Here is a 26320-nt window from a genome sequence, read left to right on the forward strand (position 1 = left end):
CACCCGCTTCATTGGCTAAAATTTTCTCAATGATTTTAGGATAACCACAAGCAGAATATAACTCTGTATTAGTAAAGCAATGTCCTTAAAGATCCAAAGGGCACAAATATTTTCTCCTATTACATGATCTTCAAATGACATGCTTATATATTTCTGGCATAATTTTATAATTATGTTTTCTTTTTCGTTCAATCTCAGTTCTTTATAGTCCTTAAATCAGTAGTTTCTTTTAAGTGGTGTGCTAGGAACCTGGATGAGAAAACCTCTCAGAACTTTATACAAAATAGAGGAAACAGACTGAGAAAGAATCTGAAGAACACACACACGGAAAAAGGCTTTGGGATGGTAATTTTAGCTGAGCACAGGACCTCCCACTGATTTAAAGCCTAGCTAGGCCGGGCACAGTGGCTCACAACTGTAATCCCAGCACTTTGGGAGGCCAAGGTGAGAGGATAGCTTGTGGCCAGGAGTTTGAGACCAGCCTGGGCAACATACTGAGATCCTGTCTCTAAAAAACAAAAAATAAAAAATCCAGATCAAAGTCATCACCTGAGAGGGTCTTGGCACTTTCCATCGCAGGCACTCTTGGGAGGGAAGCAGGCCGGCTGGTTGAAGATGTTCTTAACAGATGCTCTGTACAAAGTAGAAAGGATCCCAATAAAGAAATCTGATGCTGAACTTTAAAGTAATAAAGGTACAAAGAAGGTGAGTTTCACTCCTTTCAATCTTGAAGCTCATCCTTCTCAATCCAGGGAACTTCAACAATTTCCCATAGTCTGTTGATCCAAAACAACTCGTGTATACACAGAACACACTTGAACATTCCATTCAATGTTTTATCTCTAGGAATGAGACGCCCCACACAGATGAATACTTCTAAATCCCACGCTGCCACTTACCTGTTTGATGCAATTCCACCAAAATTCAAAGATCCTCTACTGCAACTAGGTCTATGCTACAAACTAAATAAAAGCTTTGCCTTCACGTGCCTACAGTTAGTGTGGAAGCTACACATATTAATATATACAACCACAGACAAGTCAGGATGGGATAATTAGAGTAACAGAATGAATAAAGTATTATCAAACCACAGAGGAGAAGACATTCTCTTTGATTTCAGGCAGCAGGGAAGGCGCTTCAAAAAAACCAATGACATTAAGCTGGGCCTTACTGAAAAGAGGTGGGGAACTATATTTTAGCCGACAATAATCAGAGAAAGGTACAAAGACATTCAAGTTAGAGAATAAAGGCCAAGTATGGCTAAAACATGGGATATGTGGAAAACAAACAGGACAGCACAGAAAGAGGCTTTAAAGGAGGATGAGGCTGATTGAGGAAAACCTTCATTACCTGACATGTGGACTTTAGTCTGAGGGCAACAAAGAAGTGTCAAACATTTCTGAGCCTTCAGGGAAGGACACAATCAGATATTGCTTCGACCATCTCCATTTGCAGCCTCAGCTTGTTCTACTCCTCCCTTGTTCTCTAAATACAAGCTGTCTTGGGAGTTCCTTTAGTACCTTGAGCATTGGCACCAGCTGTCCCCCTGCCTCCTCCTCTGTTCCCTACTTTTATTTATTTATTTATTTTTATTTTGAGATGGAGTCTCACTCTGCCGCCCAGGCTGGAGTGCAGTGGCCGGATTTCAGCTCGCTGCAAGCTCCGCCTCCCAGGTTTACGCCATTCTCCTGCCTCAGCCTCCCAAGTAGCTGTGACTACAAGTGCCCGCCACCTCGCCCGGCTGATTTTTTGTATTTTTTTTTTTTAGTAGAGACGGGGTTTCACCGTGTTTGCCAGGATGGTCTCGATCTCCTGACCTCGTGATCCGCCCGTCTTGGCCCCCCAAAGTGCTGGGATTACAGGCTTGAGACACCACGCCCGGCCCTCTGTTCCCTACTAATCCTGGCTAACGTGATCACCCTTCAGGTCTCAGTTGAACATCACTTCCCTGGGACCTGCTTCCTTGCCAGCACCCGCCAAACACAGACCGGAGTTGCCCTGCTGACTCTCTTCCTGCACACTTCTTACCTAGGGCTACAGCCTGACAAGACTCCTCAGACCAGGACACAGGGAGGCAGTCACAAGGACAATCAGAATTGTTCTTTCTGGTCAGGGTCTTGTGTGTGACTGGGCTAAGAGAAAACATCAAACCTTGTATGTAATATAGACTCTCAGCCAAGAACGTCCACCAATCCTTTTTAAGAACTGACAGTTTAAACATGATCCCTCCTAAAAATATAATGATGTCAAAAGTAATGGCATATCATGCTATCTCTTAAGGATAACATATATTCTTCACTCCAAAATTTCTTTTCTCTTTTTCTTCCTCCTCCTCCTCCTCCTTCCTCTTTCTCTTCTCTCTCTTTCATTTTTTGTTTGTTTTTTGTTTTTTTGGGGGGGCTGGTGGTGCGGGGGGAACAGGGTTTCCCTCTGTTGTCCAGGCTGAAGTGCAGTGGTGCAATCTTGGTTGGCTGCAACCTCTGCCTCCCAGGCTCAAGTGATCCTCCTGCCTCAGCCTCCCAACTAGCTGGGACTACAGGTGTGAGTCACCACACCTGACTGATTTTTGTACTTTTTGTAGAGACGAGGTTTCACCATGTTGCCCAGGCTGGTCTCAAACTCTTGAGCCTCCTGCGTTCAAGTGATTTTCCCACCTCAGCCTCCTGAGTAGCAGGGATTACAGGCGCCTGCCACCACACCAGGCTTATTTTTGTATTTTCAGTAGAGACAGGGTTTTGCCATGTTGGCCAAAGTGCTGGGATTATAGGAGTGAGTCACTGCACCTAGCCTCATTTTTTTTTTTTCTTTCTTTTTTTAAGACAGGACCATGCTCTGCTGCCCACGCTAGAGTGCAGTAGCATGATCCTGGCTACTGCCACCTTGACTTCTCAGGCTCAAGTGATCTTCCCACCTCAGCCTCTTGAGGGGCTGGGACTATAGGTATGCACCATCATTCCTGGCTAATTTTTTGCAGAGATGAGGTCTCCCTATCTTGCCTAGGCTAATCTTGAACTACTGAGCTAAAGCAATCCTCCAATCTTGGCCTCCCAAATTGCTGGGATTACAGGCATGAGCCACCAAGCCCAGCTAAAATTTATTTTCTAAGGGTATGGGGAACATTTGGTTATAATTATTCACTACTTTGGAGGCCTAGGGGAGTGGAAGGATGAGCTTAACAAAGATGGGATGTATATAGCTTAAGAGTCCCTACAGTGTTCTTATCTTGAACAAACATCATCTCTGTGCAAAGAGCCCATCAGCAAGCATCAATCAGAATTCTGAACTCTGTTGGCAGTTGGCATTTATCCATACAGGAAGAGTATATTATGCACAAAATCTGACAGACAAAACAAAGTCAAAAGAACATGGAAATAGTAGAAAACAAAAATCAATGTTTTACATTTAATCAGATTTTCATTCTACAATTTTGAAACTGTGGTTATTTCCCTAAAATTTTAGTCTCCCAAAGAAAAACACAGCAAGTTAAGAAAGTGAAAACGAAGGTTGAAAAGACAAATAAATCAAAACAAGGTGCTTGCTATGGACACAGGCATAAGCCCTGGTCATTCTCTACATGAAAACATGTCTAAGTTTTGCAATGCACACTATAGGCACAAATGCAAAAAAAAGTTCATGAAATGTATTGCTGATACTTGTGCCCAGTGCTGGCTGAGTCTGTTTCTTACTGCATGGTTAAGGATCCAAGTCTGCCTCAATTTGACAGACTGTCTTTATCACAGCCCCGCACTTACTTTTGAAAATACACAAAACGCACTGAGAACCCAAATAGGTTATTCTTTTAAAAATTACTTGTGTTAAATTTTAACAGCCACAATCCAGACTGCTGCCATTTCATGAAGTATTTCCACTGTGAGAATCAAATCTGCCCAGAGGCATTTGTCACAGTAAAAACACAGGTTCATTTACTACTCTACTAAGTAGGCTGGCTTCCATGTTCATGTCAAACTGTTGGTTTATCTCTCTTCAGGAAATAAGATCAGTGTATTACAATTGAGTGTAGCAGGCAGGAGATATTATATTTATAGTAACAGATTCTATTCTATTGCCATGTGGAGCTATTCTTGTCTTAATTCATTCATTAAACAAAAATCATTTGGGTGTCCACTACTTGCCAGGCACTTGGCTTGGTGCCAAGGTCAGAGAAAAAAAGAAAGGAGACAGCAAACTTGATCTCATGGAACTTGGAGTCTAGAGTAGAAGCAAACATTCAAAAAGTCATTACGAGTGAGGGATGCTAAGAAAAAAACAAGGGGTTCTGGGAACACAGCGGGCACCGTGACCTGGTCTTAAGGGGGAGAACAGGAAAGGTCTCCTCAGGAAATGACAGCAAAGTTGAGATTAGAAGGATAATAGTTTTTATGCAGGCAAAGGAGAGCTTAGAAGAAAAAGAGTGTTCCCAACTGAGTGCTTAGCATACCCCCAAAGAAATCTAGGGCACTGTGGTGATGTTCAGAGGGAGGGGAAGAGCAAAGTGAGGTAAGCCTTCAAAGGTAGGCCAGAGGGCCAGCTCAGGCAAGTGTGAGTCACAATGGCAAACTCCAGGGTAAGGTGTTTGGACTTTATCTAGTTGGCAAAGTGGAGCTAATGGAGGTTTTACCACGTTAGCATTTTTCTGGCTGCAGCAGATTGGAGAGGGGTAACGGTTTATACAGGAAAATGAGTTAGAGTGTACAGGTAAGAGATGATGGTGACTTGGACTTGGGTGGTACCAGTGACTATGTGACGTACACAGATTCAAGGGCTCTTTGATGCAGCAGAAAATAACAGACTTGCCGACAGATAGATATGAAGGTAAAAAGGAAGGAGGTACCACATATAGAGGTAAGACAGGTGAGGAGGATTATGGAAGGAAGAGACGTGAATACACTTAATTTGAGAACCCTTTGAGATACCCAGGGAAAGATGTGGACCAGGCAATGAGAGAGAGTGCAAAAGAAAAGTCTGATGTGAATATATCGTTTGGAAACTGTAAGCACACAGGTGATGGCGTGGGAGTGTACTTGGTGACATGGAGGTTACTGGTAATCTTGGTCACAGCAATTAATTCAATATACTGGTGGGGACAAAAATAAGATTAGAATGTGCTGAGGAGGGAGTGGGAGACAGGAAAGATGTGGAGATAAATTGAGCAAGAGTAAGGAAGAAAGTATAGCAGCTGGCGGGCAAGAGGAGGATCTTTTTTCTTCTTAACAAAGGAAAGATGTATTTTTAAATGACAGAAAGGAGCTAGCCGGTAAAGAGGGTAAAGTTGAAGATACAGGAGAATGAAATAATCCGTCAAGAACATAAGGTTAACAGCATGTGAGAAAGTCCAAGAGGAGCAGATCCAGGGCTCAGATAAAGGGATAAACGTAAACAGAGATACATTCTGATTACTTCAGACAGATACGTAACATGGGCATACTGGGTCTGCTAGTTAATTCTAATTGCAGAAATAAATAGTTACAGGTAGTTTTCCCTTTACCGTTTCCCAAATCAAATTTATAGGCAAATAGATTTTAAAATAGTAGCTTTTGCTGACTGAAGCCAAGTGGGGCAGCTAAAATTTGGTAGAAAACCCAGTCTTACTGTCTTGAAGAACTAGACGACATATCCTGGGACAACCACAGCAGTTGGAAAGTGAGGGTGTGGGGAAAATACCAGAAAGGGAGAGCCACGAAAACAGAGCCAACAGTTTGTATATAAACTCTGTCCAAATCCTTCACTGACTTGTGAAGTCCACAAGTACTCGTGCTCCAAAGAGCTGAATTATGGACAAAATAATCGAACAAGTATTTCAGTTGTAGGGAGTTTGGAGTCTGAGGTGAGCCAAGTTAACTGCTTGCTAAAACAAAAACCAATATTCTGCAGAGGAACATAATAGAATCAAGTCTCTCAGCCAGGTGCAGTGGTTCTCACCTGTAATTCCAATACGCTGGGAAGCTGAGGCAGGAGGAGGAGCATGAGCCCAGGAGTTTGAGACCAGCCGCGCAACACAGCAAGACCCCATCTCTATAAAAACATTAGCCGGACATGGTGGTGCACACCTGTAGCCCTAGCTACTTGGAGAACTGATGTGGGAGGACAGCTTGAGCCCAGGAAGTCGACACTGCAGTGAGTGAGGATCACACCACTGCACTCCAACCTGGGCGATAGAGTGAGACCCTGCCTCAAACAAAACAAAACAAAACAAAACAAAAAAAACTCTACAATATGTGATCCTTACACCCAAGACACAACTCAAAATTACTAGACATACAAAGAAAAAAGAAAATGAGCCATACTCAAAAGAAATGGAAACCTACCTGAAGATGGCCTATGTCCTAGAAATAGCAGAAAAGAACTTAAAAGCAGCTATTACAAATATGACCAATATTATAAAGGAAAATACGCCCTCAGTGAATGAATAAATAGGAAAACTCAGCGGAAAGCATTGTAAGAGGGTTCTGAGATGAAATGCAAACTACAGCCTAAAACTGAAATTGGAACAGGCATTAAGAAAAGCCCTCTGGAAAACTATTCCCCACTCTAAACACAAAGTATTACTGGAGAAACTGGAAGCCTGTTCTGCACTGAGGGCAATCACAGCAACAACAAACCTCAAACCCAGCCCAGCTCCTGAGCAGATTAACTCAAACTCCCACATTTAAAGACCTAAGTAGAAGAAAAGAGGTGTCCATTTCAAGGCATCAAATCAATCTACTATCCATGTAAGATGTCTAGCTTTCAATAAAGAATTGTAAAATGTACAAAAGCCAAGAAAAGCCAACATACCCAGCTCACTACACCAGGACACAAAGTAATCAATAAAACCAAATGGCACAGACGTTGGATCTATAGGGCATTTAAAATAACTATGATTAATATATCTTTTTTTAAAGATATTGATTTGTCTTCCACCATGACTGTAAGCTTCCTGAGGCCTCACCAGAAGCTGAGCGGATGCTGGCACCATGCCACCTATACAGCCTGCGTAACTGTGAGCCAATTAAACCTCTTTTCTTTATAAATTACCCAGCCTAATGTATTTCTTTACAGTAATCCAAGAATGGACTAACACAAAGATATTTACTAATTCCTAGCAGACAATCACCTAACCAAGTGAACAAGGTTAATTTAACATCAGAAGTAACAGGACATGTCAATCTCATGTACTCCTGATAAAATAACTTGAAAAGGACACATCACCTCCGCAGTATCCCTTCCATTAAAACATAAACTCAGGCTGGGCACGGTGGCTCACAACTGTAGTATTAACACTGTGGGAGGCCGAGGTGGGCGGATCACTTGAGGTCAGGAGTTCAAGGCCAGCCTGGACAACATGGTGAAACTCCACCTCTACCAAAAAATACAAAAAAATTAGCTGGGTGTGGTGGTATGCGCCTGTAATCCCAGCTACTCGGGAGGCTAAAGCACGAGAATTGAACCCGGGAGGCGGAGGCTGCAGAGTGAGACCTTATCTCAAAAAAACTCAAAAAACAAACAAACAAAAAAAAAACGAAAAAAAAAAAAACCCATAAACTCAACTTAAATCAGAAGACAATATCAGACAAGCCCATACTAAGAGACATTCTGCAAAATAACTGACAGGTATTCTTCAAAATATTGAGGTCATGCAAGACAGGGAAAGAGAGAGAAGCAGTTGCAGACTGGTGGGGACTAATGAGATAAGACAACTAAATAGAAAGTAGGAGCCTCGATTTGATCCAAGAATTAAAAAAGGACATTAGTGGAAAAACTGGTAAAATCCAAATAAATTCTGTAGGTTAGTTAATAATATTTTACTGATATTAATTTCCTACTTTCGATAATTGTTCTACAGTTATGTAGGATGTTCCTATAAGGGAAGCTGGAAGGGAACTCTAATATTTTTGTTAAGTCTAAACTTATTTCAAAAGGAAGAGTTTAAACATACAGAGAGACAGAACACCTTAAATACTGATATACATGCTGAAGGGTAGTGATTATAACTTACTTTGTGATAAAGCAAATATAAAAGAATGCCACAGAATCTAGGTTGTATGTGGATAATTCACAGCACAACTTCTTGCAACATTTCTTTATGTTTGAAAATTTTCATCATAATATGTTGGGGAGAAAACAGGAGCTGAGATATTCTGATTTTTACCAAGAACCACAGGGAAGAGGAAGAAGAAGGGGGAGTGACTAAATATGCAATTAGACTGTAAAGTACACGAGGGTAGGATTTCTATCTCATTTTATCCTGGGACTTTCATGGCCTAAGGCTAGATCTAAAGCTGAGGCAAAATCTGATTTAGAGTAAAAAAGACAATTCTGTGAAACTTTTTGAACAGAAGGTTTGACTTTCCAGTAAAACCTCCTAACTTTATATAAATTTATGGCATATATCCTTAACATAAATCATTTTTTTTCAAAATACTCAGTTTACAAAAATCTTTAGCCTCAAGTAACACAATTTAGACAGATAATAATGGTATGAATTTCCTTACAGAACACAACTACACTTGGACTAACCAACTTCTTAAGATATCTATATGCCTGAGCTGAGAGACACAGTGATAGTGTCACACTGACACTGGGCAATCCCAGGCTTCTCAATCATTTACACCAGCCAGCTGAGGTTTATGCTTAACATTCTGGAGCTCATCTGGTCACTGTACACTTTTCAACTACCTGTATCCATGTACCTGGTAGCAGAATCTGTGCTTTTCAGCTTAGGGCACAAATGCTAATATTCATATACTATCTACAAAGATTCGCTAAGGTGGCACCAGTCACGACCCTAGCCATTTAATTCAACTGCTGGTAACACCAACAAAAGAGCATTTGATTAAGTGCATTTATAGTAAGATTTCTCTGGTATGAAACATTTTCCTGCAAGTGCATGATGCTAAAGGATAATAGATTAAAAAACTATTGTAGAGCAAGAGGCAGCATCTTTTTTTTTGAGACAGTCTCGCTCTGCTCCCCAGGCTGGAGTGCAGTGGCGCAATCTCGGCTCACTGCAAGCTCTGTCTCCCAGGTTCACGCCATTTTCCAAGAGGCAGCATGTTTTTATTTTTTTATTTTTATTTTTTTTGAGACGGAGTCTTGCTCTGTCACCCAGGCTGGAGTGCAGTGGCCGGATCTCAGCTCACTGCAAGCTCCGCCTCCCGGGTTTACGCCATTCTCCTGCCTCAGCCTCCCGAGTAGCTGGGACTACAGGCGCCCGCCACCTCGCCCGGCTAGTTTTTTGTATTTTTTTTTAGTAGAGACGGGGTTTCACCGTGTTAGCCAGGATGGTCTCAATCTCCTGACCTCGTGATCCGCCCGTCTTGGCCTCCCAAAGTGCTGGAATTACAGGCTTGAGCCACCGCACCCGGCCTGGCAGCATGTTTTTAAACTTCAGTAATGAGGACACCGAAATTTTTAAAATGAAAACTACATACTGTATTTTTAAATTCATCCCAAAGTAAATAAGACAACCAAGGAAGAAAAGCAGTTCAAGACAGAGCTCAGAAATCCTACTCTCATCACAATTTGGAAAACCACAGTGGCTTTTTATGGCCACGAATCATTTGGTTGTTCTTAGTTTTCTGAGTGGTTCCTTTCTTGAATGACTATTTATGATAAAAGATTACAGTATCAACTACTGTGATATAGATTCACCTAAGTGTGTTTCCTTTCTCCTGTATTTGCAATGTCTCAACCAGGCTCCACTAAGGCATGACAACAGACTGAAGTGGAGAGTGAGACCAGTTTTTACGTAGACTGACGGCATGTACCCCATGCCACTGGCACTACCGTTTGATGCGTCACCAGATGATAAAATGAGAGCCAGGAATAGAATCTTAACGCATTTAATCTGTGTCTTCAATAACCTTGGCCTACAGACCTCCCACACCCATTCTCCACCCACAAAAGCCAAGGTAACAGAAATTTGCCCAATAATATTCCAAATTCATTTATACCTAAGAGTCACTTGGGGTGCTTGTGAAAATGGCATATCCAAACTACTGAGTCTACATCACTAGATCTGAGGGGAGGCCCGAGATTCTATATTTTAACAAGTGACTCAGGTAAACTTGAGACACACTACTGGTGCTGGTTTCCCCTGGTAAATCTCGCCCTGCTCTGACCCCATCAGGATAAGCCTGGAAAGCAGCAGTGGAGAGTGGAGAAGGCCTTGAGGGTTGGCTTCAGCTGAGCTCAGGAGATATGGGAAGACCCTGAGTCATTTCCCAGTGCAGCACTCCACTCTCCTAAGAAGCCACCTGGAACATGGAGCATCAGTGTGCTCTGAAGCCCCAGGATCACCTCAGTGCCCTCAGATAGGGGTCTCTCCTCCTGGGCTTTCTCAGGCTTGAAGCCACACCACTGTGCCCAGGCTGGACTCACAGCTTTAGGGCACTGCCACAGGGTTACACTTACTCTCAGAGGCTGCTGCATGCTTGCACTGGCTCTGACCACACTTAACGCAGACTGAAGAAGGTCAAAAGGCTGACTATTGACAGAACTAGGGCATACCTACCAAGCAGCAGAGTGAAAATGTTCCTGAATTCCTGGTTTTCATCTCTGCCTTCAACACACAGAGCTTTTTAAAGATGCCAAGGACACAACTTTAGTTATTTGCTGGCAGCTAAGCAAAATCCTGCAGGCAACTCAGGCGTCTAAAATATTTGACTATGGGCCAGTGAGAGCTATCATTCTCAGCCACTTGAGCTACTCAGAAAAAGTTCACACATACAGTAATAAAATCAAACAGCAAAGATTTACCACGGGAAAGAATTTTTGCTAAGCACTTTACAAACTTTAACTCTTCTTTCTTTCACTCATCTCACAATTTTTTATCAAGAGTCCAGTACTTCCACAGGTGCTAAGGATGCCTCAGTGAACAAAACAGACACCAATCTTGCCTTACGGGCCTTACAATTTAGGGAAATGAGAGAAAAAAATAAAAATTATAGACAAACCATACGGGATGTTAGAAGGGGGCCAGTGATAAGGAGAGCAAGCAGAGAAAGGGGTGTGTGGGAGAACGAGTGGTTTCTATCTTTAAATAAGGTACTTAGGGCCTTGCTGAGGAGGTTCGATCCAGCAGAAGGTTCCAGCAAAGGAAGCGCCAGTGCAAGGTGTCCAAGTCAGGAATATGCCCAACTGCTCAGGGACAGTGGGGAAGCCTATGTGGTGAGGCAGAGTGAGCAAGAAAGTGAAGAGGCTAGAGAGGACACTGAGGCCAGGCTGTGAGGGTCTGGAGGCCCCTGAGAGAACTCTGGCTCCTCCTCTAAAAGAAATGGGGAGCGGTAGAGAGTTTGACTAGCTTAGTAGGTTTTGATTCCTGTTTTTCAAGCTACAGTGTCAAGAACAGACAGTGAGCATGATTAGGAATCTTTTGCCAGGACCCAGCTAAGAGGTGATGGTAGCTTATACCAGGGAGGTGACAGTAGAGAAAAGAGCAATGCTCTTATTCTGGACATATTTTGAAAGTAGAGACAGTGGGATTTCCTAAACAACTGAACAAGTCTAAGATGAAGAAGGGAGTTAAGGATGACTCCCAAGTTTCTGAGGATGAAACTGCCATGAATGGAGATGGGGAAGGCAGATTACATGTAGAACAAGTTTGGAAAATGGGGGAAATCTTGTCCTGGAGACACTGAGAATATTCAATATCAAAATGGGAGATGTCAAGTAGGCAACTGGATACATGAATCGAGTCCAGAGAACAGGCGAGAGATGCAAATCTGACAGTCCTCAGCACAAAAATAGTATTTAAAGTCATGAGACAGGATACAATAACAAAGAAAGTGAGGACAAAGAACAAAGGCCCTGTACTGAGCTCTGGGCCACACCTCCACGTACGGGTCGGGAAGAACAGAAAAGCCAGGCCGGGTGCGGTGGCTCACGCCTGTAATCCCAACACTTTGGGAGGTTGAGGCTGGCAGATCACCCCGAGGTAAGGAGTTCGAGACCAGCCTGGCCAACATAGCAAAACCCTGTCTCTACTAAAAATACAAAAATTAGCTGGGTGGGGTGCACCGCGCCTATAATCCCAGCTACTCGGGAGGCTGAGGCAGGAGAATCACTTAAACCCAGGAGGCAGAGGCTGTAGTAAGCTGATATCGTGCCACTGCACTACACTACAGCCTGGGCGACAGAGTGAGACTCAAATGTCTCAAAAAAAACAAAAAAAAAGAAACAGAAAAAAGAAACCAAAAAAAAGGAGAAAAGCCACACAGGAGAGGGAGAAGCAGCAGCCTGACAGAGAGGAGAAGGCACAGGAGTGTGGTATTGGGGAAACCAAAAAGAATGTCCTAGAAGAGAGTGCTCAGCAGTGCCAAATGCCACTGACAGGTCATATCAGATTACGACTGAGCTGGCTGGGTTGGGGACACAGCAGTCCTTGACGATCTCAGCAGCTGCGGGTGTTAAGAGCCCAGTAACCCAGTGAGCTAGGTATTCACTATCAATTTACAGGTGAGGAGACAGCACCAAAAAGGTTGAGGTTAACAACCAGGCCATGGCGAGGCCAAGATCTCTGCATTGCACACATGAAAATCCTTTGTAGGTTCATCTGGGAGGTGGGATGTAAAGACAGGAAGGAGAGATGCAGAGTATTTGGGTTAAGAAAACTTTAAACCTTCCACTATTTGTTCCCTTAGCAAAATCTTCTGAGGTGAGAAAAGAGCTTAGTTCATGACTTACAAATGAACCAGAGCCAAGAAGCAGGGCAGAAGGCAAGTCTTTGTGCCAGGAAGGAAGTAGCAGCAGCATCTTGTGCTCCATTGCCCCTAAATGTGTACACAACCAGCTTATCAGAACACTGAAGATGACAGGCGTAGGGCCAGTTCCACAACCAAATTGAACTCTTCAGGCACTGGTACAATATGGAGCCCATGGAGCCAGTCCTTTGGGTTCTCTAATTGAATACTTTTCACAAGTCTGCTTACTTCTGACCCAAAATCTGTTGAAACCTTCTAGTCTAACATACAGAGCTTAACTTGCACAACCAAGAATTCCTGACGCATGGAAGTAACTGGCCTGCATCAGCGAAGAGGAGCCCTCAGGCCCTGAGGGGACACTTGGGAACATTCCCACACCCACCCCAAATGAAGCACTGCTTTTCCCAGCACCACACCCCGATGCTGCAGTTCATCTTTCCAATGCACTTCAGTACCGCACATGAAGAGGCAGTGCGGGGTAAGAGAAGGAGCCTCAACCTCAAAAGGTGGGATACTCGGGTTCTGGTGCCAACTCTGCCATAAAAAGTTACATGGAAGGCCAGGTGTGGTAGCTTGCACCTATAATCCCATCACTTCGGGAGACTGAGGTGGGCAGATCACCTGAGGTCAGGAGTTTAAGACCAGTCGGGCCAACATGGTGAAACCCTGTCTCTACTAAAAATACAAAAATTATCTGGGCATAGTGGTGTGCGCCTGTAGTCCCAGCTACTCGGGAGGCTGAGGTGGGAGAATCGCTTGAACCTGGGAGGCAGAGGTTGCAGTGAGCCGAGATTGCACCACTGCACTCCAGCCTGCGTGAAAACAGCAAGTTCCTCCCAAGGGCTCCAAAGAGTTGCTGAGCCTCATCTTCCAGAGTCTCAGCTCCCTCAGGGTAACAAAACACAGCCCAGAGATCTAAGGAATGGGCTCTGAAGTCAGGCTGCCCTGGGCTACTGCTTAGTAACTGTGTTAACCTGAATTGACTTAGTTGACTTCTTTAAGCCTCATTTTTGATATCTGTAAAATGAGGATGACAATAATACATATGCCATGAGGAACTGTGAAAACTGCCTAGTAATGGTGTACACTCTCTATTACCCATTATGACAGCTGTCAGGAAAGATGCATTCATTAACAACTACTTTCTCCACTTGGAATTCAGATATATTTATTAATGAACTTCTGATACAAAGGTATACCAGATTGATTGAAATAATATCAAGAGCAAAGAAAATAATTTAGTTTGCCAAAGAAGCCAGAACAATTCAAAAACTGACAAAAAAGGTGAAATGCTATGGCATATTACATGTACCTTGAACAGGGATTTCCCCATAGTTTGGTCTCTTATCTGACAGGGCTGTCAGGGGTTTGGATGTTGAGATTGGTCCACTTATGGAATGTCTCTGAAATCATAAGATAAACAATATCAAAGTTAAATCGAGTATTGGGACTCACAAAGTAAATGCTGCAGAGAGTAGGTATTTAGTTATAAATCTGTATTAATTCTTTCCATACTACTATATTAAGGTTGTAACACACCTTACAGGCATGGACTGTGATCAATATACTTTTTAAAAAATTAGACTTTTATTATGGGATAATTATAGACTCATATGCAGTTGTTAAGAATATAGAGAGATCCTATGTACCCTTTACTCAGTTTCCCCTAATGGTAATATCTTATAAACCTATAGTAAAATACCACCAGCAAGATTTTGACAGTAGCCAAAATACTGATATAGTCATATCTTATATAGTCATTTATATATTATTGATACAGTAAAGATAAAGAACATTTCCATCACCATAAGGATCCTACCTGGCCCTTTTACAGTCACACCCCTCTCCCCGTCCCCAACCCCATATCACTGACCCCTGGCAACCACTGGTATTCTGAATGTGGTTTCATTATTTTGTTGGAAGAGAATCTTTAAAGTATCACAAACCAATTCAGTAAATATAAAAACATGTTCCAAAATGAAATGCAGATGTGCTCCTTTTGTAATTGTACTGGTCATTCAAGTCCTGGTTCAAATAGATCTCAATTCTGCCACCCGCTTACTAATGCTACTACAACAATTGCCCAGTACAGCCTGTCATCTCAGTGTAGCACTACAGCAACGGCTTGTCACTGGCTTCCTCATCTCCAGACTTCTGCATATGCAAGCAGCCAGAAGAATCCACCATGGCCAGGGCCAGCGGCTCATGCCTGCAATCCCAGCCCTTTGGGAGGCCGAGGTGGGCGGTTCACGAGGTCAGGAGTTTAAGATCAGCCTGGCCAACATAGTGGAACCCCATCTCGACTAAAAAATACAAAAAATTAGCTGGGTATGGTGGTGGGTGCCTGTAATCCCAGCTACTCGGGAAGCTGAGGCAGGAGAATCGCTTGAAGCCAGGAGGCAGAGGTTGCAGTAAGCCGAGATCGTGCCACTGCACTCCAGCACGGGCAACAGTGTGAGACTCCATCTCAAAAAAAAAAAAAAAAAAGAATCTACCACAAACACTTAAAACCCCTCAGCAATCTTGGCCACCTCTACTTGATGCTCAAACACCACGAACCTACTTATTTACTACCATGCAGACCAGGTTGCTTGTCTATGTTTTTCTTGTGCTTCATTCCCACAGCTTTCCCCCAGTCCTTTTTATCTGGCTAACTTCTAACTATTCATTTCATATTCCCACCAGAAATGTGGACGAGGTCCAGCTTCTCCACATTCTGGCCACACTTCAGCTCATCAACCTTTCAGATTTTGGCCATTAGGAATAATATAGAATAGAATCTCATTGTGGATTTAATTTCCATTTTTCTGATGACTAATGATGTTGATCATCTTTTCATGTGCCATTGGCCATTTGTAATTCTCCTGGAAGGACCTTTTCAAATCTTATACCCACTATTTATTGGGTTGTTTGTCTTCTTACTGAATGTAAATCTTTTTTATTAGGTAAATGTATTATGAATATATTCTCCCCAGTCTGTAGCTTGCTTTTTAATTTTCTTAATGTCTTTCAGAGAAGTTTTAAGTTTTGATGCCCAATTTATCAACTTGCTTTTATAGTTCATGCTTTTTTACATCTTAATAAATCTTTGCAGTCTTAAAGGTTATGAAGATTTTCTCTCACGTTCTCACATAAAAATTGTAGTTTTAGCTTTAAAACTTTTAGTTTTAAGTCGATAGGTCATTTCAATTTTTGTGTATTTCATGAGGTACGGGCTGAGGTTATTTCTTTTCTATACAGTTATCTAGTCATTTCAGAATGTTTTCTTCAAAAGACTATTCCTTACCGATTGAATTACTTTGGTATCTTTGTAGAAAATCAACTGGCCTACTTCTGAACTCTCTGTTCTACTGATCTAATGTTGAAATCAGGTAGTACAAGTCCTCCAAATTTGACCTCCACCCGTATCCCCTGACCCCAACATTTTGAATATTCAGGGATCTTGCATTTCCATATGAATTTAATACTACCATGTCAATTTCTACCCAAAGAGCACTGCTCTTTTAATTGGTATTGTGTTGAATCCACAGACCAATTTAAAGGACTACTACAAGATATTAACAACATTGAGTCTTCCAATCTATAAATGACATCGCTTTCCATTTATTCAATTTCTCTCAGCAATATTTTATTGTTTTCATTGCACAGGTTGTGCATACATTTCATTATATTTATTGTTAAGTATTTCAATTTCCAATTATTCATGCTAATGTAGAGAAAAACAAATAACTTTTGTATAGGACTTCGTGTAAACCTTGACACTGCTTAACTCAAAAAGCTTCTGTGTGGACTCCTTAGGATTTTCTACATAAATGATCATGTTATCTGCAAACAATGACAGTTTTACTTTACCCTTTCCAAACATGTATGCTTTCTTTTTTTTCTTTTCTTTTTTTTTTTCTTTTTGGTTTTATGCAATTGCACAGGGCAAGAGCTCCAGCAAAATGCTGAACAAAAGTGGTGAGAGTGGGTATCCTTACCTTGCTCCTGGTCCTAGTGGGAAAGCATTCAGTCTCCAGATTAAGTATGATGTTAGCTGTGGAGTTCCCACAGGTCTCCTATTTCTAGTTTGCTAAAGAGTTTTACTATGAACAGATGTAAAATTTTGTCAAATAGTTTTCTAAAGATGTTGAGATTAATGATTTTTTTAATTTTTTTTTTTTCTCTTTTATTGTGTTGAGGCAAATTTTAACCTTGCACCCCTGGGATACATCACACTTGGTAATGATGAATTATCATTTTTATATATTCCTGGATTCAGTTTTGTTAATGTGTGCTTTTATATTGCCTCTATAACCATCTATAATCACGAGGAATATTGGCTGGCAGTTTTCTTTTTTTGCAATGTCTTTGTCTAGTTTTGCTATCAGGTAATGCTACCTTCCTAAAATGAACTGGAAAGTCCTTTTACTCTTCTGTTTTCTGAAAGACTATATACAACTGGAATTATTTCTCCCACAAAGGATTGATTCAATTCACTAGTAAAACCACCTGGGCCTGGAATTTTCTATGTGGGAAGACTTTTTATTTTAAACTTTTATTCTGAAATAATTATGGACTCCCAGGAAGTTGTAAAGATAGTACAGCAAAGTCCCATATACTTCTAATTCACTGTCTCCCAACTGTCTGTGGATAATGAATTCCCTCAGCTTTTGTTTGTCTAAAAAATTTTAATTTTATCTTTTTGTTAATATATAGAATTCTAAGTTGACAGGGTTTTTCTTTTGGCATTTGAAGATGCCATTTTGGGCTGGGCACAGTGGCTCACTTTGGGAGGCTGAGGCAGGTCCAATCACCGGAGTCCAGGAGTTTGAGACCAGCCTGGGCAACATGGAGAAATCCCATGTTTGTACTAAAAATACAAAAATTAGCCGCGTGCCCTGGCACGCACCTGTAGTCCCAGTTACTTAGGAGGCTGAGGCAGGAGAATCACTTGAACCCAGGAGGCAGAAGTTGCAGTGAGCCAAGGTCACGCCACTGCATTCCAGCCTGGGCGACAGAACTTCTATCTCAAAAACAAAAACAAACAAATAAAAAAAACCCCAACCATTTTGTTGTCTTCTGACTTGCACAGTTTCTAACCAGAAGTCTGTGATTATTCTTACCTGCCTGTCCTTAAGAAATTCTTGTCACTGTTTTTCAGCAATGCCTTACTGGACATGGGGATGAGGGTGTTTGTATATTTATATATGCTTATCTTGCTTTAGCTTCCTAATTTTCTTGGATCTATGAGTATATAATTTCCAACAAATTTGGATGGATTTTGGCTATTATTTCTTCAAAAAAAATTTTTTTTTTTAATTTTTTAAGATGGAGTCTCCCTCTGTCGCCCAGGCTGGAGTGCAGTGGTGTGATCTCGGCTCACTGCAACCTCTGCCTCCCAGGTTAAAGTGATTCTCCTGCCTCAGCCTCCTGAGTAGCTGGGATTACAGGCACACACCACCATGCCTGGCTGAATTTTTGTATTTTTAGTAGAGACAGGGTTTCACCATGTCTCTTAGTAGTTGACAGGGTTTCAACTACCACTAATTGGGGATCACTGGGGAACATTTTAGAGGCTGCCTACTACAGCTACTTAGGGACCTCCTTGGTCCTTCTGCATCTTATTTTTAAAGATCTTTTAGGGCAGATCTAGAATAGTATTTACTCTGAGGCTATTTAGTTCTATGATACTTTCAGATGTGGTCCTTTAGGAGTCTATACTGAATGCCATCTATTCAAAGAGGTGTCTCCACAGCGGCTGGTTTCGAACTCCTGAGCTCGGGTGATCTGCCCACATCGGCCTCCCAAAGTGCTGGAATTACAGGCGTGAGAGCCACTGCGCCTGGCCTATTTCTGCAAATGTTTTTTCAGACACACTTCCCACTCTGCCCCCCAACTTGCCTTTTTTTCTTGGGCTCCAATTTCAGGTATGTAGGACCACTTAATTTAATCCCACAAGTCAGGGGCTCTGTTCATTTTTTTCCCCAGCCTTTTTTCCTCTCTGTTACTCATTATGGAAGATTCTACTGCTATGTCCTCAAATATACTGATCTTTTCCTCTATTCGTTTTTTTTGTTTGTTTGTTTTTGAGACGGAGTCCTGCTCTGTCACCCAGGCTGGAGTGCAATGGCACAATCTCAGCTCACTGCATCCTCCGCCTCCTGGGTTCAAGCGATTCTCCTGCCTCAGCCTCCTGAGTAGCTGGGATTACAGGCACACACCGCCGTGCCTGTCTAATTTTTTTTTGTAGTTTTAGTAGAGACGGGGTTTCGCCATGTTGGCCAGGCTGGTCTTGAACTCCTGACCTCAGGTGATCCGCCTGCCTCGGCCTCCCAAAATGCTGGGATTACAGATGTGAGCCACCGCACCTGGCCTTCTTCTATTCTTTTTCATATCTTTCACTTCTCTCTTCATCTGTGCATGCTTCCCTTCACATACTCAAGCACAGAGATCATATTTACATTGCTGCATGCTAATCCTATCATTTCTATCCGTTCGAAGTCTGCATCTATTGAGTGATTTTTCCCCTGGTTACAGGTGACATTTTCCTGCTTCTTCATTGTCTAGTAATTTTTTATTGCATGCCAGATTATGTATTTCACACTATGGAGCCTTATATTTTGCTGTGTTCCTTTAAAAATTATTACTTTGGCAAATAAGTACGCTACTGTATTAGTTATCTATGCTGCATGACAAATTACTCCAAATCTTTAGTGGCTTAAAACAATCCATTTATGATCTCATAGTTTCTGTGGGTCAGAAAGCTTAGCGGAGTGTCTCTGGCTCAAGGTCTAGCACGAGGAGGCAATCAAGTTGTCAGCAGGGCTGCAGTTATCTCGAGGATCGACTGGAGGAAGATCTGCCTCCAAGCTCATCTACATGGCTGCTGGCAAGCTTCAGGAGATCTGTTTCCATACTTCCTAATGTGGGCCCCTCCACAGGGCTGGCTCACAACATGGGAACTGGGTTTCCCCAGAGTAACTGGCTCTAAGTGATAGCAAGAGGAGCGTTCAAGGCAGAAGCAAAGCTTTTTATAACTGTATTTTAGAAGTGATAACCTTATCCTACCACTTCTTTTGCTTTGCCATATTCACTGGAAGCAAATCACAAGCTGCAGCCAACACTCAACAAGAGTAAATTGCACAAGGAGCAACTACCACTAATTGGGGATCACTGGGGAACATTTTAAAGGCTGCCTACTACAGCTACTTAGGGACCTCCTTGGTCCTTCTGCATCTTATTTTTAAAGATCTTTTAGGGCAGATCTAGAATAGTATTTACTCTGAGGCTATTTAGTTCTATGATACTTTCAGATGTGGTCCTTTAAGAGTCTATACTGAATGCCATCTATTCAAAGAGGTGTCTCCACAGCAGCTGGTGGGAACTCAAATGATTTCCTGCCCTAGGGAAACTACCAGAAGTGTTTGCCTGATAGCTCCCTGTTCCTGGAAATTGTTTCTGGAAAATTATTCTTGCCCAGCCTTGTGGGGTTTCACCCAATGCAGGTACAGACTGGTATTCAGACAAAGACTCAAAGGGATGCCTATGCAGGTTTCTATACTCCTTTCTCCATGCAGCTCCCTCCTCCAAGTATCTGCCCTGCAAATTTGAGCAGTCTCATTCTCCTCGAATGTTGATTTGTGTCTACTCAGATCCAATTGTTTTTCTCTTCCCTGCTCCATGTAGGTTCATCTTCCCTGCACCACCATCTGGAATTGCCTCCAGGAAAATACTGTGAACCACAGTAGGACTTACCTCATTTTAAAATTTTTGTTCAGGGATCACAGTTATGTACAATGTCTGAAAATAATTGCTTCCTATATTTTGTCCATCTATTAATAGTTGTTTGTGATGGCAGAATAATCCAGCCTATTACTCCCACATAGGTAGGAGTAGAATTCCTACCTAGGGAGTTTTGAAAAACTAACAATCCCAATCTTGGGCCCCAGTCCCCAGAGATTCTGGTTTACCAGGATGAGGTCTGGCAATTTTATGTGCTTAAAAACTCTCTGCATGATTTTTATATACAATTAGGTTTGAGAAGCACTGTACTAACTAATCATGTACTAAAAAGCTACTGAATATAGCTCCTAAGTATTAGTTTTTTGGAACTTATAGAAATATTTTTCACCTCCTAACTTTACAAAGATTTACAAAGTGACAAACACCACTTAAAGAAAGTTCATCTTATTTGAATTTTATTACATTTGGCATCTTTATTTTGCTTTTATCTGTATTTCAGAATTTTAGATGAAGTTTGATTAGTAGGGAGCACATAAAAAAGCATTAAATCAGCTGGGCACAGTGGCTCACGCCTGTAATCCCAGCACTTTGGAAGGCTGAGGTGGGCATATTGCTTGAGGTCAGGAATTTGAGACCAGCTGGCCAACATGGTTAAAATCCTGTTCTACTGAAAATACAAAAATTAGCTGGGTGTGGTGGTGCACACCTGTAATCCCGGCTACTTGGAGGCTGAGGCACGAGAATCACTTGAACCCAGGAGGTGGAGGTTGCAGTGAGCCGAAATTATGCCACTTCACTCCAGTTTGGGCAACCGAGTGAGACTCCTTCTCAAAAAAAAAAAAAAGTCATTAAATTGGTGGAATACGGTATTCCCTTCCCTTCTTTTTAAATTATGACATAATGCCAGGCATGGTGGCTCATGCCTGTAATCCCAGCACTTTGGGAGGACCAGGCAGGTGGATTGCCTGAGCTCAGGAGCTCAAGACCAGCCTGGGCAACATGGCAGAACCCTGTCTTTACCAAAAACACAGAAAACAGCCAGGTATGGGTGGTACACGCCTGTGGTACCAGCTACTTGGGAGGCTGAGGTGGGAGGACTGGTCGGGCCTGAGAGGCAGAGGTTGTGCAGTGAGCCAAGATCGTGCCACTACATTCCAACCTGGGTGACAGAGTGAGACCCCATCTGGGGGAAAAAAAAAAAAAAGACGTAACATCTTGTATATACATGCAAATGCAAAGCCACTAACTCACAATAATATAAATACAAAAGGAGCACGCTAGTAAACACAGTACAAATGTCTCAACTGGAAATGAAAATGCTCCCCAGCACCATTATTTTAGGGAAGAGGTGCAGCCAGGGCTACACTGTATCACAGGATAACGGGGGTTAGGCCATGTTTCCTTTGGCTACTCTCACCTATGTGGAAATACTCCGCCTCAGCTATACTGTCCAAAAGCGGCTGAATAAAATGCACAATGAGGGGCCTCTTGAGCGCTACCGAAAAGCCCTCTGCCCTGCTTCTCATCTGTATTCCCCAATGGCACAGAAGAGCAACTTTTGAAACTTGTTTCTAATGTATCAATAATGACCTGTGCTGGACCTGTTACAAAACAGCCCTCATGAATCTCGCTTCTCTGAATTCATGCCTTGTGCACCCCTTCCACTCTGAATCGCAGCTGCCCTGTGACTTGCTTGGATTAAAATAGCAGGACAGAAGTGTCACCGTCCAAGTTCCAAGCTTAGGTCTTCAGAGGCTTTGCTAACTTCCATTTTCAGTCTCCTGGAGCTGGAGATACCATGTTGTGAAGGAGCCTGAGAAGACAAATCACATGGAGAAAGCGGCAAAGGAATCCTGCTGAGCCCAGGCCCCATCCCATCCTCTCTGTGAATTCAACTGCAGGAATGAGCCCAGGAAAGCCAGCAAAGAATTGCCTAGTCAACTCAGAGAAATGTAAAAACTAATAAAATTGTTCTTTCAAGCCACTAAGTTCTGAAGTGATTTGCTATGCAGTAAGGCTGAGACATGGCAACCACACACTCTACTCACAGACACCTCTGGGTCTTAGTGTAGTGACTAAAGCCACTGAATCCAGACAGCCTAGCTCTGAACCCCAGCTCTACCACTTAATTGCTGAACCTCGGCAAGTTACTTAACCTTTCTGGGCCTCAGTTACCACATGCGAAAAATACAGATAAGAACAGCACCTAATACCCAAGAGTTGTAAGGATTAAATGAGCTAACATTATAAAGCATTCAGAACAGTGTAGAACACATAGCAAGTGTTCAACTGTTGTTAGCTATCATTATTAGAGTCTATCAGAACAACACAATTTACACTTACATAATTTATCTCAATTAAAGATATTTACAGTATTTTAGGAAACAAATTCTAGATACATCCCTGCTGAGGTAGTCATTTACCCAACGAATATAGGTGTAAATGAGTGTGAAGAAAAGGCCTCAACTTTCAGATTCTGAGGCCATAAGAGCCTCCTGTGGTTCCAGGCACTCACCTGCATAGGGGACACAGCTGCTGCAGGAGGGGTTTTCATAGGACTTGGGCTCAGGGGCGTTCGAGGAATTGCAGCTGCAGCAGGGTTTGGTACTACAAAAACAACAAACAAAAAGGGAAATAATGTCACTGTACAGTGGAAGCTTAACTAGTCTCCACTTAAGGACTCGCCTGATTACCAAACGCTCTCAAACCCCCCTGGACACTGTCTTGGCTGATGTCTAGCCTCTGCTGAACACTTGTAGCTGTGTCTTAGCACACAGGTGCTTTTCCTCCCATCAGGTGAATTATTTGCATCCGTAGAGTAGTCATGCTTATTTCTAACCCATGTTATGGTAGTCATTTCGTTTTTGTTATTTAATTATAAATAACATTTTGTTATAAGCTAAAATGCTCCATAAAGCAATGAAATTCAAGTATTAAAACCCAAGAGGAGTATTTACATAACTATATCAGGTAAGAAGCCTGACAGGTAAAGGATGTTCAATAGTTGCATATTAAACAAAAGAATGAGGAACTCCTGCTTGTCTTTCCTCAAATCCTCCTGCGGAGTCCATCACGTCACATATATTTTCTGATTTGTATTTAACGCGGGGATGTGGAATCACTTGTTGGCATATCAGTCTCTCTCTCTAGAATAAACTGCTGAAAAGTAGTTTATGTTTTTAGAATTTATTAATTTCTAGACAGTTGAGCATAGCACAGATTCTGGTAAAGGCTGCAAAAATGATTCTTCGTTTGATGCTGAATTAAACTAAAAATGGGATACAGAATGAACTCAGGCCTATCACACAGTGTGGCAAGATGAAGCAGATCACTGTAGACTTTTTTAATGCGGCTAATATAAACACAAATCTATTTACTTACATTTAGAATTGGTATCTTTAGATGTATTCTTTACTGAGATAAAATTCACAAAACATAATGTTAACCATTTAAAAATGTACAGTTCGGTGGCATTTAGTACATTCACAATATTATGCAACCATCACCTCTACCTAGTTCCAAAACATTTTCATCATTCCAAAAAAAAACCTAGTATCCCAACAGTCACTTCCTACCCACTGTCCCGCCAGCCTCTGGCAATCTGCTTTCTGTCTCTATGGATTGACGTAGTGTGAATATTTAACATAAATGGAATCTTACAATATGTGACCTGTTGTATCTGGCTTCCTTCAATTAACATAATGTTGTAAAGAATCATCCATGTTAAAGTATGTGTTACTACTTCATTCCTTCTTGTGGCTGAACAGTATTCCATTGTATGAATATACCACATTTTGTTTATCCATTCATTGAATGCATGGATACTTGGGTTGCTTCCATCCATTAGCTATTGTGAGCAGAACTGCTATGAACATTGATGTACAAGCACAGATGTTTCTCAATTTATGATGGAGTTATGTCCTGATAAAACCATCACAAGCAAGTCAAAAATGCATTTGATACACCTAACCTCCCAAAGATCTCAGCTTAACCTAGCCTACCTTAAACAAGATCAGAACATTTACATTAGCCTACAGTTAGGTAAAATCATCTAACATGAAGCCTATTTTATACTAAATAGGCTGTGTTGAATATCTCATGTAATTTACTGAAAGCTGTACTGAATGTGTATTACTGGCACTATTGTAAAGTCAAAAAATCAAAAGTTAAAGCATCGTTAAGTCAGGGACTGTATTTGTCTGATTATCTATTTTCAGTTCTTTTGAATGTATAATTAGGAGTGGAATTGCTAGGTCATTTACATATATTTTATTATAAAGTAACATATAAGGCTTTTTAAAAACTTTACTATGAAGCAGTTTTGTGCATTAAAGCATGCTTTATTAACATTTTGAATAGGTGTATAATTTTAATTTAATGTAGACATTCCATTATCATTTTGATTTTCAAAACATATATATATTTTATTCTTCAGAGACAAAGTCTTGCTCTGTTGTCCAGGCTAGAGTACAGTGGCTATTAGCAGGTGCAGTGATAGCATGCTACTGCCTCGGCCTCCTAAGTAGTTGGAACTACAGGCACTTGTCAGCTCAAAGCATATATATTTTAAACTTCTCCTTTCATCTTACCCCATCATATTACCCAGAGGTGGCCACTAACAACAGTTCTGAGTAAATCTTTCTTACACTTTAAATGCAAATACACTTAGCTATCTACGTACCTTAAAAAAACAAGACCACCCACATTATATACATACATACGCACACACACACACAGGTATATATAGATATATACATATATCTGTATATATGTACTGGCCTGCAACTTACTATAAAGGACTGCAGTGCACAAAGCGACTGCTCAGGTGGCACATTTGAATAAAGGATCACAGACATGTTTCAACATCAGTACTTTGAGATCCATGTCATCCTTATTGAAATATGCATAGTATTTTTCTGTATTAATTGGCCATAATTGTCTTAATTTTTTTAATAGGCATTTAAGTGATTTCTAGGTGTTCCATTTTTCCAAACAATGGTATACATACTGTGTATGTATACATATACAGAGTTTTTTATACATAATACTATCTTTATACATAATACTTGTGCCAGTACTAAGTATAACAACTTCAGAGTCTATGAACATGGCATTTTAAACTGGAAGGTATTGCCTAACAGTCCTCCAGAATGTCTATACCAACAGTGTGTAGGACTATATATGTGAATTTTGCTGTGTTTTTAAGTCAATGAGAACTCATTTGTGTATAATCACAGAATACAGATTCTAGTAGCCTGTTAATAAAGTTTAAAGAATTTCTAGACAAAAATTTGAGCTTTAGGACATATTACAATTAATTGTTCGAAAACACCACATCCCTTTTCCTTTCCCAGGGCTGAGGAAGTTAGATGAAAAAAAGTCAGTCATTTGAAAGTGGGGAGAGTAAGCCTTCTAGAGCTTGTATGAAAGAAAGCCCAGCTTGATTCAGAACCTGAAATGCCGTGTAGGACTATAGTGAGTGGGGGAAGAGTGGTTCAACTGAGGCAAAGACTAGGCAGGGGTCAGACCATGGAGGCATTTGGGTATCTGAATTTTGTTTCAACTCTAATAAGCAACTAAAGGATTTTAAACAAGAAAAGATCTTTCTATCATGGGATGAAAAAGGGAGATTTAATTTGGAGGTTACTGAAATTAGTGATTGATGGTGGCTTGAACTAAAGCTTGTGCCGCTAGAGATGGAGAGAAGACAGAGCAAAGACATCCATGATGTAGGCTGTATCAACAGGATTTGCTAGTAATAGACTAGATGTAGCAGTAAGAAAGAACAAGAATTTAAGGAAGATCCCCAGACTTTTGGCTTAAGTAACTGGGTGGAGTGATGCTGCCATTTATGCACCGGGAGAAGGCTGAAGACAGCAGACAAGAGTTTGCTTTTTGGACGTTAGATGTCCAGG

General features: G+C 41.5%; 1 protein-coding gene across 10 annotated transcripts in view; it reads right to left on the minus strand.

Annotated features, from left to right (window-relative positions):
• SPECC1L (sperm antigen with calponin homology and coiled-coil domains 1 like) overlaps positions 1–26320 on the minus strand; it is a 147930-nt gene that overhangs the window by 55833 nt on the left and 65777 nt on the right. For all 10 annotated transcript variants that reach the window (XM_017889747.1, XM_017889741.1, XM_017889743.1 and 7 more), the window contains 3 exons: positions 22921–23012; positions 13993–14083; positions 550–633 (listed from right to left, as the gene is read on the minus strand). In XM_017889747.1, coding sequence (XP_017745236.1) covers positions 550–633; positions 13993–14083; positions 22921–23012 — 267 coding nt within the window. The remainder of the gene's footprint in view (positions 1–549; positions 634–13992; positions 14084–22920; positions 23013–26320) is intronic.

Source organism: Rhinopithecus bieti, unplaced genomic scaffold, assembly GCF_001698545.2.
Source record: "Rhinopithecus bieti isolate Rb0 unplaced genomic scaffold, ASM169854v2 scaffold_19723, whole genome shotgun sequence".
Classification (NCBI taxonomy): domain Eukaryota; kingdom Metazoa; phylum Chordata; class Mammalia; order Primates; family Cercopithecidae; genus Rhinopithecus; species Rhinopithecus bieti.